Source organism: Ylistrum balloti, unplaced genomic scaffold (assembly GCF_031769215.1).
Source record: "Ylistrum balloti isolate Yb309-2 unplaced genomic scaffold, AGI_CSIRO_Ybal_v1 Utg371210, whole genome shotgun sequence".
NCBI lineage: Eukaryota > Metazoa > Mollusca > Bivalvia > Pectinida > Pectinidae > Ylistrum > Ylistrum balloti.
In genome coordinates this window covers 75,340-94,340 of record NW_026782657.1, presented here as the reverse complement: position 1 = coordinate 94,340, position 19,001 = coordinate 75,340, and the positions used below count along the sequence as shown (strand labels likewise).

Genomic DNA, 19,001 nt, shown 5'->3' with positions numbered 1-19,001 from the left:
CAAGTTAGAAACATGAGTTTCTTGTAACAATACAACATGTACATTATGATTATGTACAAAATCATTCGAATAAAAAGTGCGAGCTTATATTAAACATTATCGAATGTACATTGTGCTTAACGCCTAGATAAAATAAGTTATGGATTTAAATGACAAAATGTTGCCGACAATTCCATATAATTATATTGATTGTTGTATTACATTAACTCATCCAAAAACATTATAATTTATTTTTGGATAAAACAGCACCTATCCGGAAGTTAAACATGAAGCTATAAAATTAGAGTATAATCTTTTATCATCTATTAAAAATCAGTAACAATACAACAAAGTACATGCAGAATAACATTATTTAAATCTAAGAAAAATTATTTACAGCTATGGATAGTAGACTTGAGAGAATTGAAACTTTTCTTTGAATGTTTATTGTTGAATGTCGAATTGCGACAATCAAGGTTGGACAGGTAAGTGGTCAATTAACCAATCAAATCAAGCCCTATGTCACGAAACATTTGCTTTTGCGTTTACATTTCTGTTTGTTTACGTCCATTGACAAAAAATTAGGAGTTACACTTTTTACCAATCCTGTAGAAACAATTTTATTAGTGTTAATTGTAGTAAACACAAAGCTTAAAAACATAAATGGATTATGGAAGACAACTGTAATAAAAACCCAACATGTATCAATTTAAGTATTTTGGCTTGGCTATGTTTCTACTACATAATTATAAAGGTTAGATTATAAATATAAAGTTTAGATTACCATTTTCTTTATTCTTTTATCAAATGTAAAGTTTAAATAAATTTAACGAAATTTCAAAATGTACACTGAAAAGGCGTGACAATTATGTACAAAATCATTCAGCTCATATTGCTTAGACTTGGATAAAAACCCGTTACAATTCCATGTAATTATATTGATTGTTGTATTATTCTCCATCATTATAATTTATTTTTGGTAGGTATAATCTATACAAGATACAAGCAGAAGAAAAAGTTAAGTGGAAGGAGAGAAAGTTAACAGGTAAGTAAAAGCACACTCGCGCACGATCGGTCTGCAGCCAGGAGAGGAAGGTGAGTATAAAGTAAACACATTCAAAACACAGCAGACAACTGTATAAGCGTGATCAAAGACCGCAACACAGGTAAGTTATCGAGTGCACGAGTGCGACTCTCGATACACGCGCCCCAAAAGGATTGGCTGAGCGTATGCCTGTGAAAAGTCAGCTTAACAACAATATAATAATAATAACAATAATAATAATAATTATGAAGAACAAATGCGAATGTAATGTGACAACATTGGTAGGATTCGCAAGCAATTAAAATCAAAGTAGTGGACGTTAGGCAGTATTGGTAAATATATATTGATATATAAAATGAAAATGCTGTATTAATACGTAAAGCTGACAATACATAAGTACTTTCTACTGGTAAAGACCTCTGCGTAGCTGAGAAAGCTAACAAAGCTCTTACAGGTAAAAACACGCGTTGTTGTATGCTAGCAATTATATAGTACAGGTAAAAATACAACTGGACGATAAGCTGACAATGCATATCAATATAAGTATAACATTGAATGATAACATCAGTTAAATAATGAAACCAAATCAAACATACAGTTACTGTAAACACCTTGTAGGTGAAATGATAACAATAGTCCAGGGACAAGCTGAGGTCAAATATGGAATACAATGCCACCGCCATAGTCCGATAAAGAAAGTCCAAAACCGTTAACCGAGAAAATACTCAAACCGAAATTTACCCAGACTCCTCGTCAATAACCAGGTGATCCTCATCCGACATGTCGGAATCACTCCGGTCGTCGATACATCTCTGTCCAGGTACTAGGTCGCCATTTGACAGGATGCCCGGGGATATTGATGAATGTTTCCCCTTCTTTGTAACCCTTTGGAATCCGGCATCATCTATGACGGGGCCCGGGCGCTTTGTCGGTAGGGATGTTGGGTTATCGCTACTTCCGGACGAGGGGCACGCGGCAGTACTATTCCTTTCGGAAGAGGGACTCTCGGTAAGGCTACTCCCTCCGGATGAGGGGCTCGTAGCGGGACCGCTCCCTCCGGACGAGGGGCTCACGGTAGAACTGTTTAGCTGTGTTGCCTCTGACTCCTCTCGAAGTGGCGTAGGGCCCATACCCGGGATGGACTGAGATGAAGACTGGGCTACCTTAGCGTAGCTAGCCCGAGTCGTAGGCTCGGGTTTCCCGGGACACTGAGACCTCACGTGTCCGACCTGCTGGCAGCGCAGGCAAATGGGAGGTCTGCCTGGAACGGTAATCAGGGCCACCTTACCGAACAGTCTGTCGCGATAAGGTATCCTGTCCTGGTCGCCTTCCTTTATCAGTAACGTGACGATTCTTGTCCCCGTCTCCAAAGTGACTTTCCCTATGGAAGTCTTTTCTCTAGCTATGTTAATGACCTTTCCATAGTAGCTATCGAAATGGTCCGCTATGGCGTCATCTGATATCCAAGACGGGAGCCACATTACACGCAAAGATATCCGGCGTTGGTCGCATCGCTCCGGTGTAAGTGCGAAATAAGTGTCCTTCATAGTACCTTTCTCTACAATACTGTCGACCACTGCCTCGGATTGCAAAGTAACAAACCAGGTGTTTGGAGCTTCGCACCTGAACACGGACACAATCTCCTCCCCGGGAAGTCCACCATTCAGTAATCGCTTCAAGACTTCAAAACGTGTAACAGTGTGTTTCCTTGGACCGGTGACGAACAACCTGACAGACTTCTTCAAAATATCGATATCGATATGATCCATACTTGTAGCAGTGGTGGCCATGATAGCGGTATCCCCTGTACCAGGTAAGTATGAGTTGTTTCGTTACTGATACAGTATAAGAACTTCATCTAAGCTGACGAAGTCGGGGTTACGTAAAATTATCATACTTTTGTGAATAACAATTTACTATTTACAATGTTTCATCTCGCATTTCATCAATAATACATCCGTTATGTTGCCAACAAATTTGCAGATAATGTCGAATTAAAACAAGAACCATAACCTAATCCAAGATGATGCCATTTGTGTTCATCAACATATTAATTAATCTTGACAGGGGAGATCAATCAGTGTCATGCATTGTGCACTTGAGACATTTCATATCTCTGCACATCGGCCCACACATACTGAAATATGTTAAAACTATACATGTCCACGGAGACAAGATCCTGCAGATTTCTTCTGTTATTAAGCGAATAAAACAACATTATTCACGAGTTTTATACGATGCAAAGATTACATCAATTGTATCGACTGATTTTGCTTAGATGCCCTTTTCCCTCCTACCGTTACTGCTATGCTTGCTTGTTTGATCTTTCATACCGAAATATTCCACTGAATGCTTTGTAATCCTGGAGTCTACTTGGTCGGGCCGTTCATTCAGATATATTTCATGAAAATCTGTGTACTCCCTGGGTCCTCTTATTTGGCGATGAAGGCGTTGCCATCCTATGATTCTTAGAACAATTGCGATCTTCTGAGGAAGTTGTCTGAGCTGCACTTGAGATGAGTTGTTCGAAATATTTCACATTTCATTTGCATTACCACAATCCACCTCTGAAAAGCTGTTTGAACATTTCTTATTTGTAGCAAGTGATCCTGATGACAATTGAAATGCAATGTAATATACAAATATGATTTGCAATGCAAGGTGGTCTGCAGTTAGAAAACACTAGTTATTTGGCCGTCGATATGCTGTTTGCAAGTGGTATAATTTGCTGCAGAATGCAGTGTTTGTGCACTTAAGTGGTGATATTAGTACAGGCTTGTGACGAACGCCACGTGTAGTGTATTTGTATTATTGCTTGTTTATGGACGAGGGTTAGCGCGAACGCAGACCCCCACACTAAAAAATAGCGTACCCGAGTAATCCGCATTTGGGATTATCGCAGGGTTCAGCCCGACCGGAGTGCAATGGAAGGGCCTCGACCTGGGGGAACCTTTTTTTTTAAGTTTCATAAAAAGTTTATTAACATATATACAGGTAAAAACGTCACGAGACAGACCCCAATGACGCCAGCGACTGATGTACAACCGGTAGCCCCGGTAAAGTGCCATTATCCTTACATCCTAAGATGGATAAGATATGTAAACGAAGTTACCTGGTTACACGATAGTTAACATAATTAATATGTTAAAAATAATGACAATTATCGGTATTAATTGATATAAGTCACAGCATGTTTCTTGATTATAACGGGAGATTGATGTTTAGGTCGTCATCCCGCAAGGTACAGAAAATATCAGTAGTACACCAATACTCAGAGAAAGTGTTTCTGGAAAAGCGAGTAAAATCAGACTTAATGCGAAGAATAACATTGCTGAGAAAGTGACAGACGAGCGAATCAGAAGAAGGAGACTTTTTGTCATATTTTTTAACACAACGTATATGCCAAATGGACGATAGGGATTCTGCCACTAGAAAAAGGACAAGAGACTTTACTTTTAGAGTTAGACATACTGGTGAATGAAAATGCCAAAGTGCCGAATCAGTTGGGATCTTGTTCTCTGAGATCTGGTGTATCCAAGAATTTACCAAGGATACTAACGGCTGAATAAATGAACACTCAAAGAATAAATGTGAAATTGTTTCAAAACCAGTACAAAAAGTACAAAATTTACAGGATTCAACACCATATTTATACATTCGAAAATTCACAGGTAAAATCTCGTGTACTATCTTAAAGACAACATCACGTGAGCGAGTATCTAAAAACTTGTTTGAAATATTGCGAAAAACAATTTTAAAATCAACAGTTGGAAAAATCTTCACAACTCTTGGTGGCTTAGTAATACCAGCTAATAACGTAACGTACAACTCTTTGGTTGTCCCAGACTCAAAATTAGACTTGGGAAAGTCTTTTCTATATCTCTGAAAAATTCCATAAATATAAGAATAAAATGTAGGGCACCACTCACTATGTGGAATACTGTTGTCAACAGGTGAAAAATATTCTCGAAAATGTAATGAGAGCCAGTACTTGGTAAAATGCTTCCACTTGGCCTCGGTATGTTTGAAAACAAAATCCTGACAATGTTTTAGATAAATGGCTTGAAATTTACTTTTAATGTTAACAATACCAAGTCCACCACTAGTAGTAGAGGCATAGGCTACGGAGCGCGCAAGTGGCTCCGACTTGGAATTCCATAAAAATCTAAACAAAGTTCTCTGTAAAAGATCTAAATAATGCCTTGGCATTATGACGGTAGTACCAATATACCAAAGTCTGCTGCAAGCAAGGACCTTTATAACTATGGACTTTTGTGTTAAAGATAAATTTCGCATTTTCCATAATTCCAAGGTCCTTGAAAATTTCCGAAAAACTGGCTGCCAAATATCGTCAGGAGTAATGTTATTGCCAATTAAAACCCCACAAATCTTATGTTTTTCAACCCAACTAATGCCGAAAGGGTTATCTGAACGTGATTTCCATTTCCCAAGCCAAATACCCTTAGTTTTCTGTTTATTCAATTTAGCACCTGACGCTTTGCCATACAGATTACACCAATGAAATAATTTTGAAATAGAGGAATCGGAACAGCAAATACCAGTACTATCATCTGCATAGAGGGAAATTTTAGCTGACTGAGAGGAACCCGGAAGTTTTACACCAGTTATTTCATGATCGTCACGGACTTTTTTCGCAAAGGGCTCCAAGACCAAAACATATAAAAGAGGAGATAAACTACAGCCTTGCCGTACACCACGAGTGATAGGAAAGGGGTCAGATATAAACCCGTTAACAATAACGGACGAACAGACATTTTTGTATAAGATACTTACCCATTTAGCAAAATCAGGACCGAAATTGTAAGCTTCAAGTACCTTAAATAAAAATGTATAATTTACTCTATCAAAAGCTTTCTCTTGGTCAAGAGATATAAAAGCACACTTCAAGTCTTTTTGATTAACGTAATCAACAATATTACGAAGAAGATGACAGTTTTCAAAAATAGATCTATCTTTTATCGCGCAAGTTTGGTCAACCCCAACAAGTTTATCAATAACCTTACTTAACCTGTTGGTAATAACCTTGGAAAGAATTTTATAATCAATATTCAGGAGAGAAATGGGCCTCCAGTTTTTCATACTAGTAGAATTACTTGGATCTTTACATAATAACGAAATAAAAGACGTTTTCTGGGTGTCACATAGCTCACCCTTCTGAAAAATGTCATTGTATAATGTGACAAGATGATCTCCTAATAAATCAAAAAAAGTAAGATAGAATTCTTTAGTGAGACCATCACTACCAGGGGACTTATTGTTCTTCATATGCTTGATAGCAGCTAGTATTTCCTCCTTCCCTATAGGGCCTTCACACATTGACATTTCAAGTTCGTTAAGTTTGGGAAGGTTATCACAAAAAGAGTCAGCCAACTCAAAATCGATATCTTCCTCGGAAAAAAGTTTGGTATAAAAATCTCGAAAGGCCGCTAAAATGTCACTGGAATTAGTAACACAGGAAGAATCAGGTAAGTCGATTTTCTCTATGAATTTCTTCTTACCCTTATCACACTCCATTTTAAAGAAATAACGTGAAGGCTTTTCAGAAGAGTCTAGAAAATTGGCTCTAGACCTAATCATAGACCCCCTGAAACTATCAGTATGAAAATCAAGTAATTGTCTCTTAATAGACTGAACTTGATCAATAAAGTGTCCAGGTGACTTTTTTTCTAAATTATACAACTTATTATATTTTTCTTGTAAAGATCTGACAACAGAACGTTTAACTTTAGCTTTACGTTTACAATATCCAATAATGAAATATTTGATAACAGATTTACAATTATCCCAATGATCTAAAGACACAGGCTTATTGTCAGTTAGATCAAGCCAGAAATCTTTAAAAGCAATCTGAAAGGCTCTATCGCTCAAAATACTATTATTAAGTTTCCAGTAAAAGGGTCCAAACTTATCCTCAGAAAATAGTTTAATTTTTAGAAGAACAAAATCATGGTCGGAACTACCAGACGGAAAAATTCTATTCTCTAATAAATGCTCTTTCAATATACATGAAATATAAAATCGATCTAAGCGGCATGAAACACCATTACCATGCCAAGTAGTAGAAATGACATTCGGAAAAAGTGATCTAAATGTCTCAAATAACTTAAAATCATTACACAGATTTTTTATTGAAACACTACCAGGAAGACCACGACTGGGATTACCACCAATCTTATCAAGGGAATTGTTTTCAATACAATTAAAATCACCAGCAAAAATGATGGGCCTTCTACAGGTAAAATGATGTATAATATTATCAAAAAATGCCCGACGCTCCTCATCAACATTTGGGGCGTATACATTAATAATTCTGAACTCGCTATCATAATATTTAAAATCAACAAACATGGTCCGTCCTTCTCTATCAAGATCAAACTTTTGTAGTTTTACACCTATAAAAAACAAAACAGCTGTGCCCTTACTATTATATGAACCGAAATTCCATATTGCTTTACATTTCAAAAAACTTTCAATCTTTTTACCGACAAACAAGTTAGAAACATGAGTTTCTTGTAACAATACAACATGTACATTATGATTATGTACAAAATCATTCAGCTCATATTGCTTAGACTTGGATAAAAACCCGTTACAATTCCATGTAATTATATTGATTGTTGTATTATTCTCCATCATTATAATTTATTTTTGGTAGATATAATCTATACAAGATACAAGCAGAAGAAAAAGTTAAGTGGAAGGAGAGAAAGTTAACAGGTAAGTAAAAGCACACTCGCGCACGATCGGTCTGCAGCCAGGAGAGGAAGGTGAGATAAAGTAAACACATTCAAAACACAGCAGACAACTGTATAAGCGTGATCAATGAACCGCAACACAGGTAAGTTATCGAGTGCACGAGTGCGACTCTCGATACACGCGCCCCAAAAGGATTGGCTGAGCGTATGCCTGTGAAAAGTCAGCTTAACAACAATATAATAATAATAACAATAATAATAATAATTATGAAGAACAAATGCGAATGTAATGTGACAACATTGGTAAGATTCGCAAGCAATTAAAATCAAAGTAGTGGACGTTAGGCAGTATTGGTAAATATATATTGGTATATAAAATGAAAATGCTGTATTAATACGTAAAGCCGACAATACATAAGTACTTTCTACTGGTAAAGACCTCTGCGTAGCTGAGGAAGCTAACAAAGCTCTTACAGGTAAAAACACGCGTTGTTGTATGCTAGCAATTATATAGTACAGGTAAAAATACAACTGGACGATAAGCTGACAATGCATATCAATATAAGTATAACATTGAATGATAACATCAGTTAAATAATGAAACCAAATCAAACATACAGTTACTGTAAACACCTTGTAGGTGAAATGATAACAATAGTCCAGGGACAAGCTGAGGTCAAATATGGAATACAATGCCGCCGCCATAGTCCGATAAAGAAAGTCCAAAACCGTTAACCGAGAAAATAGTAAAACCGATATTTACCCAGACTCCTCGTCAATAACCAGGTGATCCTCATCCGACATGTCGGAATCACTCCGGTCGTCGATACATCTCTGTCCAGGTACTAGGTCGCCATTTGACAGGATGCCCGGGGATATTGATGAATGTTTCCCCTTCTTTGTAACCCTTTGGAATCCGGCATCATCTATGACGGGGCCCGGGCGCTTTGTCGGTAGGGATGTTGGGTTATCGCTACTTCCGGACGAGGGGCACGCGGCAGTACTATTCCTTTCGGAAGAGGGACTCTCGGTAAGGCTACTCCCTCCGGACGAGGGGCTCGTAGCGGGACCGCTCCCTCCGGACGAGGGGCTCACGGTAGAACTGTTTAGCTGTGTTGCCTCTGACTCCTCTCGAAGTGGCGTAGGGCCCATACCCGGGATGGACTGAGATGAAGACTGGGCTACCTTAGCGTAGGTAGCCCGAGTCGTAGGCTCGGGTTTCCCGGGACACTGAGACCTCACGTGTCCGACCTGCTGGCAGCGCAGGCAAATGGGAGGTCTGCCTGGAACGGTAATCAGGGCCACCTTACCGAACAGTCTGTCGCGATAAGGTATCCTGTCCTGGTCGCCTTCCTTTATCAATAACGTGACGATTCTTGTCCCCGTCTCCAAAGTGACTTTCCCTATGGAAGTCTTTTCTCTAGCTATGTTAATGACCTTTCCATAGTAGCTATCGAAATGGTCCGCTATGGCGTCATCTGATATCCAAGACGGGAGCCACATTACACGCAAAGATATCCGGCGTTGGTCGCATCGCTCCGGTGTAAGTGCGAAATAAGTGTCCTTCATAGTACCTTTCTCTACAATACTGTCGACCACTGCCTCGGATTGCAAAGTAACAAACCAGGTGTTTGGAGCTTCGCACCTGAACACGGACACAATCTCCTCCCCGGGAAGTCCACCATTCAGTAATCGCTTCAAGACTTCAAAACGTGTAACAGTGTGTTTCCTTGGACCGGTGACGAACAACCTGACAGACTTCTTCAAAATATCGATATCGATATGATCCATACTTGTAGCAGTGGTGGCCATGATAGCGGTATCCCCTGTACCAGGTAAGTATGAGTTGTTTCGTTACTGATACAGTATAAGAACTTCATCTAAGCTGACGAAGTCGGGGTTACGCAAAATTATCACACTTTTGTGAATAACAATTCACTATTTACAATGTTTCATCTCGCATTTCATCAATAATACATCCGTTATGTTGCCAACAAATTTGCAGATAATGTCGAATTAAAACAAGAACCATAACCTAATCCAAGATGATGCCATTTGTGTTCATCAACATATTAATTAATCTTGACAGGGGAGATCAATCAGTGTCATGCATTGTGCACTTGAGACATTTCATATCTCTGCACATCGGCCCACACATACTGAAATATATTAAAACTATACATGTCCACGGAGACAAGATCCTGCAGATTTCTTCTGTTATTAAGCGAATAATACAACACTATTCACGAGTTTTAAACGATCCAAAGATTACATCAATTGTATCGACTGATGTTGCTTAGATGCCCTTTTCCCTCCTACCGTTACTGCTATGCTTGCTTGTTTGATCTTTCATACCGAAATATTCCACTGAATGCTTTGTAATCCTGGAGTCTACTTGGTCGGGCCGTTCATTCAGATATATTTCATGAAAACCTGTGTACTCCCTGTGTCCTCTTATTTGGCGATGAAGGCGTTGCCATCCTATGATTCTTAGAACAATTGCGATCTTCTGAGGAAGTTGTCTGAGCTGCACTTGAGATGAGTTGTTCGAAATATTTCACATTTCATTTGCATTACCACAATCCACCTCTGAAAAGCTGTTTGAACATTTCTTATTTGTAGCAAGTGATCCTGATGACAATTGAAATGCAATGTAATATACAAATATGATTTGCAATGCAAGGTGGTCTGCAGTTAGAAAACACTAGTTATTTGGCCGTCGATATGCTGTTTGCAAGTGGTATAATTTGCTGCAGAATGCAGTGTTTGTGCACTTAAGTGGTGATATTAGTACAGGCTTGTGACGAACGCCACGTGTAGTGTATTTGTATTATTGCTTGTTTATGAACGAGGGTTAGCGCGAACGCAGACCCCCACACTAAAAAATAGCGTACCCGAGTAATCCGCATTTGGGATTATCGCAGGGTTCAGCCCGACCGGAGTGCAATGGAAGGGCCTCGACCTGGGGGAACCGCCTTGCTGATCACGGTATCACCTGTACCAGGTAAGTATGAGTTGTTTCGTTACTGATACAGTATAAGAACTTCATCTAAGCTGACGAAGTCGGGGTTACGCAAAATTATCATACTTTTGTGAATAACAATTTACTATTTACAATGTTTCATCTCGCATTTCATCAATAATACATCCGTTATGTTGCCAACAAATTTGCAGATAATGTCGAATTAAAACAAGAACCATAACCTAATCCAAGATGATGCCATTTGTGTTCATCAACATATTAATTAATCTTGACAGGGGAGATCAATCAGTGTCAGGCATTGTGCACTTGAGACATTTCATATCTCTGCACATCGGCCCACACATACTGAAATATGTTAAAACTATACATGTCCACGGAGACAAGATCCTGCAGATTTCTTCTGTTATTAAGCGAATAAAACAACATCATTCACGAGTTTTATACGATGCAAAGATTACATCAATTGTATCGACTGATTTTGCTTAGATGCCCTTTTCCCTCCTACCGTTACTGCTATGCTTGCTTGTTTGATCTTTCATACCGAAATATTCCACTGAATGCTTTGTAATCCTTGAGTCTACTTGGTCGGGCCGTTCATTCAGATATATTTCATGAAAACCTGTGTACTCCCTGTGTCCTCATATTTGGCGATGAAGGCGTTGCCATCCTATGATTCTTAGAACAATTGCGATCTTCTGAGGAAGTTGTCTGAGCTGCACTTGAGATGAGTTGTTCGAAATATTTCACATTTCATTTGCATTACCACAATCCACCTCTGAAAAGCTGTTTGAACATTTCTTATTTGTAGCAAGTGATCCTGATGACAATTGAAATGCAATGTAATATACAAATATGATTTGCAATGCAAGGTGGTCTGCAGTTAGAAAACACTAGTTATTTGGCCGTCGATATGCTGTTTGCAAGTGGTATAATTTGCTGCAGAATGCAGTGTTTGTACACTTAAGTGGTGATATTAGTACAGGCTTGTGACGAACGTCACGTGTAGTGTATTTGTATTATTGCTTGTTTATGAACGAGGGTTAGCGCGAACGCAGACCCCCACACTAAAAAATAGCGTACCCGAGTAATCCGCATTTGGGATTATCGCAGGGTTCAGCCCGACCGGAGTGCAATGGAAGGGCCTCGACCTGGGGGAACCGCCTTGCTGATCACGGTATCACCTGTACCAGGTAAGTATGAGTTGTTTCGTTACTGATACAGTATAAGAACTTCATCTAAGCTGACGAAGTCGGGGTTACGCAAAATTATCATACTTTTGTGAATAACAATTTACTATTTACAATGTTTCATCTCGCATTTCATCAATAATACATCCGTTATGTTGCCAACAAATTTGCAGATAATGTCGAATTAAAACAAGAACCATAACCTAATCCAAGATGATGCCATTTGTGTTCATCAACATATTAATTAATCTTGACAGGGGAGATCAATCAGTGTCAGGCATTGTGCACTTGAGACATTTCATATCTCTGCACATCGGCCCACACATACTGAAATATGTTAAAACTATACATGTCCACGGAGACAAGATCCTGCAGATTTCTTCTGTTATTAAGCGAATAAAACAACATCATTCACGAGTTTTATACGATGCAAAGATTACATCAATTGTATCGACTGATTTTGCTTAGATGCCCTTTTCCCTCCTACCGTTACTGCTATGCTTGCTTGTTTGATCTTTCATACCGAAATATTCCACTGAATGCTTTGTAATCCTGGAGTCTACTTGGTCGGGCCGTTCATTCAGATATATTTCATGAAAACCTGTGTACTCCCTGTGTCCTCTTATTTGGCGATGAAGGCGTTGCCATCCTATGATTCTTAGAACAATTGCGATCTTCTGAGGAAGTTGTCTGAGCTGCACTTGAGATGAGTTGTTCGAAATATTTCACATTTCATTTGCATTACCACAATCCACCTCTGAAAAGCTGTTTGAACATTTCTTATTTGTAGCAAGTGATCCTGATGACAATTGAAATGCAATGTAATATACAAATATGATTTGCAATGCAAGGTGGTCTGCAGTTAGAAAACACTAGTTATTTGGCCGTCGATATGCTGTTTGCAAGTGGTATAATTTGCTGCAGAATGCAGTGTTTGTGCACTTAAGTGGTGATATTAGTACAGGCTTGTGACGAACGCCACGTGTAGTGTATTTGTATTATTGCTTGTTTATGAACGAGGGTTAGCGCGAACGCAGACCCCCACACTAAAAAATAGCGTACCCGAGTAATCCGCATTTGGGATTATCGCAGGGTTCAGCCCGACCGGAGTGCAATGGAAGGGCCTCGACCTGGGGGAACCGCCTTGCTGATCACGGTATCCCCTGTACCAGGTAAGTATGAGTTGTTTCGTTACTGATACAGTATAAGAACTTCATCTAAGCTGACGAAGTCGGGGTTACGCAAAATTATCATACTTTTGTGAATAACAATTTACTATTTACAATGTTTCATCTCGCATTTCATCAATAATACATCCGTTATGTTGCCAACAAATTTGCAGATAATGTCGAATTAAAACAAGAACCATAACCTAATCCAAGATGATGCCATTTGTGTTCATCAACATATTAATTAATCTTGACAGGGGAGATCAATCAGTGTCATGCATTGTGCACTTGAGACATTTCATATCTCTGCACATCGGCCCACACATACTGAAATATGTTAAAACTATACATGTCCACGGAGCCAAGATCCTGCAGATTTCTTCTGTTATTAAGCGAATAATACAACCCTATTCACGAGTTTTATACGATGCAAAGATTACATCAATTGTATCGACTGATTTTGTTTAGATGCCCTTTTCTCTCCTACCGTTACTGCTATGCTTGCTTGTTTGATCTTTCATACCGAAATATTCCACTGAATGCTTTGTAATCCTTGAGTCTACTTGGTCGGGCCGTTCATTCAGATATATTTCATGAAAATCTGTGTACTCCCTGTGTCCTCTTATTTGGCCATGAAGGCGTTGCCATCCTATGATTCTTAGAACAATTGCGATCTTCTGAGGAAGTTGTCTGAGCTGCACTTGAGATGAGTTGTTCGAAATATTTCACATTTCATTTGCATTACCACAATCCACCTCTGAAAAGCTGTTTGAACAGTTCTTATTTGTAGCAAGTGATCCTGATGACAATTGAAATGCAATGTAATATACAAGTATGATTTGCAATGCAAGGTGGTCTGCAGTTAGAAAACACTAGTTATTTGGCCGTCGATATGCTGTTTTCAAGTGGTATAATTTGCTGCAGAATGCAGTGTTTGTGCACTTAAGTCGTGATATTAGTACAGGCTTGTGACGAACGCCACGTGTAGTGTATTTGTATTATTGCTTGTTTATGGACGAGGGTTAGCGCGAACGCAGACCCCCACACTAAAAAATAGCGTACCCGAGTAATCCGCATTTGGGATTATCGCAGGGTTCAGCCCGACCGGAGTGCAATGGAAGGGCCTCGACCTGGGGGAACCGCCTTGCTGATCACGGTATCCCCTGTACCAGGTAAGTATGAGTTGTTTCGTTACTGATACAGTATAAGAACTTCATCTAAGCTGACGAAGTCGGGGTTACGCAAAATTATCATACTTTTGTGAATAACAGTTTACTATTTACAATGTTTCATCTCGCATTTCATCAATAATACATCCGTTATGTTGCCAACAAATTTGCAGATAATGTCGAATTAAAACAAGAACCATAACCTAATCCAAGATGATGCCATTTGTGTTCATCAACATATTAATTAATCTTGACAGGGGAGATCAATCAGTGTCATGCATTGTGCACTTGGGACATTTCATATCTCTGCACATCGGCCCACACATACTGAAATATGTTAAAACTATACATGTCCACGGAGCCAAGATCCTGCAGATTTCTTCTGTTATTAAGCGAATAATACAACACTATTCACGAGTTTGATACGATGCAAAGATTACATCAATTGTATCGACTGATTTTGTTTCGATGCCCTTTTCTCTCCTACCATTACTGCTGTGCTTGCTTGTTTGATCTTTCATACCGAAATATTCCACTGAATGCTTTGTAATCCTTGAGTCTACTTGGTCGGGCCGTTCATTCAGATATATTTCATGAAAATCTGTGTACTCCCTGTGTCCTCTTATTTGGCCATGAAGGCGTTGCCATCCTATGATTCTTAGAACAATTGCGATCTTCTGAGGAAGTTGTCTGAGCTGCACTTGAGATGAGTTGTTCGAAATATTTCACATTTCATTTGCATTACCACAATCCACCTCTGAAAAGCTGTTTGAACAGTTCTTATTTGTAGCAAGTGATCCTGATGACAATTGAAATGCAATGTAATATACAAGTATGATTTGCAATGCAAGGTGGTCTGCAGTTAGAAAACACTAGTTATTTGGCCGTCGATATGCTGTTTTCAAGTGGTATAATTTGCTGCAGAATGCAGTGTTTGTGCACTTAAGTCGTGATATTAGTACAGGCTTGTGACGAACGCCACGTGTAGTGTATTTGTATTATTGCTTGTTTATGGACGAGGGTTAGCGCGAACGCAGACCCCCACACTAAAAAATAGCGTACCCGAGTAATCCGCATTTGGGATTATCGCAGGGTTCAGCCCGACCGGAGTGCAATGGAAGGGCCTCGACCTGGGGGAACCGCCTTGCTGATCACGGTATCCCCTGTACCAGGTAAGTATGAGTTGTTTCGTTACTGATACAGTATAAGAACTTCATCTAAGCTGACGAAGTCGGGGTTACGCAAAATTATCATACTTTTGTGAATAACAGTTTACTATTTACAATGTTTCATCTCGCATTTCATCAATAATACATCCGTTATGTTGCCAACAAATTTGCAGATAATGTCGAATTAAAACAAGAACCATAACCTAATCCAAGATGATGCCATTTGTGTTCATCAACATATTAATTAATCTTGACAGGGGAGATCAATCAGTGTCATGCATTGTGCACTTGAGACATTTCATATCTCTGCACATCGGCCCACACATACTGAAATATGTTAAAACTATACATGTCCACGGAGCCAAGATCCTGCAGATTTCTTCTGTTATTAAGCGAATAATACAACACTATTCACGAGTTTGATACGATGCAAAGATTACATCAATTGTATCGACTGATTTTGTTTCGATGCCCTTTTCTCTCCTACCATTACTGCTGTGCTTGCTTGTTTGATCTTTCATACCGAAATATTCCACTGAATGCTTTGTAATCCTTGAGTCTACTTGGTCGGGCCGTTCATTCAGATATATTTCATGAAAATCTGTGTACTCCCTGTGTCCTCTTATTTGGCCATGAAGGCGTTGCCATCCTATGATTCTTAGAACAATTGCGATCTTCTGAGGAAGTTGTCTGAGCTGCACTTGAGATGAGTTGTTCGAAATATTTCACATTTCATTTGCATTACCACAATCCACCTCTGAAAAGCTGTTTGAACAGTTCTTATTTGTAGCAAGTGATCCTGATGACAATTGAAATGCAATGTAATATACAAGTATGATTTGCAATGCAAGGTGGTCTGCAGTTAGAAAACACTAGTTATTTGGCCGTCGATATGCTGTTTTCAAGTGGTATAATTTGCTGCAGAATGCAGTGTTTGTGCACTTAAGTCGTGATATTAGTACAGGCTTGTGACGAACGCCACATGTAGTGTATTTGTATTATTGCTTGTTTATGGACGAGGGTTAGCGCGAACGCAGACCCCCACACTAAAAAATAGCGTACCCGAGTAATCCGCATTTGGGATTATCGCAGGGTTCAGCCCGACCGGAGTGCAATGGAAGGGCCTCGACCTGGGGGAACCGCCTTGCTGATCACGGTATCCCCTGTACCAGGTAAGTATGAGTTGTTTCGTTACTGATACAGTATAAGAACTTCATCTAAGCTGACGAAGTCGGGGTTACGCAAAATTATCATACTTTTGTGAATAACAGTTTACTATTTACAATGTTTCATCTCGCATTTCATCAATAATACATCCGTTATGTTGCCAACAAATTTGCAGATAATGTCGAATTAAAACAAGAACCATAACCTAATCCAAGATGATGCCATTTGTGTTCATCAACATATTAATTAATCTTGACAGGGGAGATCAATCAGTGTCATGCATTGTGCACTTGGGACATTTCATATCTCTGCACATCGGCCCACACATACTGAAATATGTTAAAACTATACATGTCCACGGAGCCAAGATCCTGCAGATTTCTTCTGTTATTAAGCGAATAATACAACACTATTCACGAGTTTGATACGATGCAAAGATTACATCAATTGTATCGACTGATTTTGTTTCGATGCCCTTTTCTCTCCTACCATTACTGCTGTGCTTGCTTGTTTGATCTTTCATACCGAAATATTCCACTGAATGCTTTGTAATCCTTGAGTCTACTTGGTCGGGCCGTTCATTCAGATATATTTCATGAAAATCTGTGTACTCCCTGTGTCCTCTTATTTGGCGATGAAGGCGTTGCCATCCTATGATTCTTAGAACAATTGCGATCTTCTGAGGAAGTTGTCTGAGCTGCACTTGAGATGAGTTGTTCGAAATATTTCACATTTCATTTGCATTACCACAATCCACCTCTGAAAAGCTGTTTGAACAGTTCTTATTTGTAGCAAGTGATCCTGATGACAATTGAAATGCAATGTAATATACAAATATGATTTGCAATGCAAGGTGGTCTGCAGTTAGAAAACACTAGTTATTTGGCCGTCGATATGCTGTTTGCAAGTGGTATAATTTGCTGCAGAATGCAGTGTTTGTGCACTTAAGTGGTGATATTAGTACAGGCTTGTGACGAACGCCACGTGTAGTGTATTTGTATTATTGCTTGTTTATGGACGAGGGTTAGCGCGAACGCAGACCCCCACACTAAAAAATAGCGTACCCGAGTAATCCGCATTTGGGATTATCGCAGGGTTCAGCCCGACCGGAGTGCAATGGAAGGGCCTCGACCTGGGGGAACCTTTTTTTTTAGTTTCATAAAAAGTTTATTAACATATATACAGGTAAAAACGTCACGAGACAGACCCCAATGACGCCAGCGACTGATGTACAACCGGTAGCCCCGGTAAAGTGCCATTATCCTTACATCCTAAGATGGACAAGATATGTAAACGAAGTTACCTGGTTACACGATAGTTAACATAATTAATATGTTAAAAATAATGACAATTATCGGTATTAATTGATATAAGTCACAGCATGTTTCTTGATTATAACGGGAGATTGATGTTTAGGTCGTCATCCCGCAAGGTACAGAAAATATCAGTAGTACACCAATACTCAGAGAAAGTGTTTCTGGAAAAGCGAGTAAAATCAGACTTAATGCGAAGAATAACATTGCTGAGAAAGTGACAGACGAGCGAATCAGAAGAAGGAGACTTTTTGTCATATTTTTTAACACAACGTATATGCCAAATGGACGATAGGGATTCTGCCACTAGAAAAAGGACAAGAGACTTTACTTTTAGAGTTAGACATACTGGTGAATGAAAATGCCAAAGTGCCGAATCAGTTGGGATCTTGTTCTCTGAGATCTGGTGTATCCAAGAATTTACCAAGGATACTAACGGCTGAATAAATGAACACTCAAAGAATAAATGTGAAATTGTTTCAAAACCAGTACAAAAAGTACAAAATTTACAGGATTCAACACCATATTTATACATTCGAAAATTCACAGGTAAAATCTCGTGTACTATCTTAAAGACAACATCACGTGAGCGAGTATCTAAAAACTTGTTTGAAATATTGCGAAAAACAATTTTAAAATCAACAGTTGGAAAAATCTTCACAACTCTTGGTGGCTTAGTAATACCAGCTAATAACGTAACGTACAACTCTTTGGTTGTCCCAGACTCAAAATTAGACTTGGGAAAGTCTTTTCTATATCTTCTGAAAAATTCCATAAATATAAGAATAAAATGTAGGGCACCACTCACTATGTGGAATACTGTTGTCAACAGGTGAAAAATATTCTCGAAAATGTAATGAGAGCCAGTACTTGGTAAAATACTTCCACTTGGCCTCGGTATGTTTGAAAACAAAATCCTGACAATGTTTTAGATAAATGGCTTGAAATTTACTTTTAATGTTAACAATACCAAGTCCACCACTAGTAGTAGAGGCATAGGCTACGGAGCGCGCAAGTGGCTCCGACTTGGAATTCCATAAAAATCTAAACAAAGTTCTCTGTAAAAGATCTAAATAATGCCTTGGCATTATGACGGTAGTACCA

At 39.0% G+C, this 19,001-nt stretch overlaps 2 protein-coding genes, 6 non-coding genes and 2 pseudogenes across 8 annotated transcripts; all 10 read right to left on the bottom strand.

Moving 5' to 3' along the window:
• Positions 1 to 1,761: 1,761 nt before the first annotated feature.
• Positions 1,762 to 2,841, bottom strand: LOC132561436 (uncharacterized; the record flags this gene model as incomplete). Its single annotated transcript, XM_060226165.1, has 1 exon — positions 1,762 to 2,841. A coding segment is annotated over one exon (1,080 nt), but the record flags the coding sequence as incomplete, so codon positions are not given.
• A 1,009-nt stretch (positions 2,842 to 3,850) lies between these two features.
• On the bottom strand, positions 3,851 to 4,026 carry LOC132561463 (U1 spliceosomal RNA; annotated as a pseudogene).
• A 4,473-nt stretch (positions 4,027 to 8,499) lies between these two features.
• LOC132561435 (uncharacterized) lies at positions 8,500 to 9,579 on the bottom strand (the record flags this gene model as incomplete). Its single annotated transcript, XM_060226164.1, has 1 exon — positions 8,500 to 9,579. A coding segment is annotated over one exon (1,080 nt), but the record flags the coding sequence as incomplete, so codon positions are not given.
• A 1,009-nt stretch (positions 9,580 to 10,588) lies between these two features.
• On the bottom strand, positions 10,589 to 10,752 carry LOC132561453 (U1 spliceosomal RNA). Its single transcript, XR_009554702.1, has one exon. It is a non-coding gene; the product is annotated as a U1 spliceosomal RNA (small nuclear RNA).
• A 1,005-nt stretch (positions 10,753 to 11,757) lies between these two features.
• LOC132561452 (U1 spliceosomal RNA) lies at positions 11,758 to 11,921 on the bottom strand. Its single transcript, XR_009554701.1, has one exon. It is a non-coding gene; the product is annotated as a U1 spliceosomal RNA (small nuclear RNA).
• Positions 11,922 to 12,926: 1,005 nt separating this feature from the next.
• LOC132561444 (U1 spliceosomal RNA) lies at positions 12,927 to 13,090 on the bottom strand. Its single transcript, XR_009554693.1, has one exon. It is a non-coding gene; the product is annotated as a U1 spliceosomal RNA (small nuclear RNA).
• A 1,005-nt stretch (positions 13,091 to 14,095) lies between these two features.
• LOC132561467 (U1 spliceosomal RNA) lies at positions 14,096 to 14,259 on the bottom strand. Its single transcript, XR_009554706.1, has one exon. It is a non-coding gene; the product is annotated as a U1 spliceosomal RNA (small nuclear RNA).
• A 1,005-nt stretch (positions 14,260 to 15,264) lies between these two features.
• LOC132561466 (U1 spliceosomal RNA) lies at positions 15,265 to 15,428 on the bottom strand. Its single transcript, XR_009554705.1, has one exon. It is a non-coding gene; the product is annotated as a U1 spliceosomal RNA (small nuclear RNA).
• A 1,005-nt stretch (positions 15,429 to 16,433) lies between these two features.
• LOC132561465 (U1 spliceosomal RNA) lies at positions 16,434 to 16,597 on the bottom strand. The gene has a single exon (XR_009554704.1). It is a non-coding gene; the product is annotated as a U1 spliceosomal RNA (small nuclear RNA).
• Positions 16,598 to 17,602: 1,005 nt separating this feature from the next.
• Positions 17,603 to 17,777, bottom strand: LOC132561460 (U1 spliceosomal RNA; annotated as a pseudogene).
• Between the last annotated feature and the right edge of the window lie 1,224 nt (positions 17,778 to 19,001).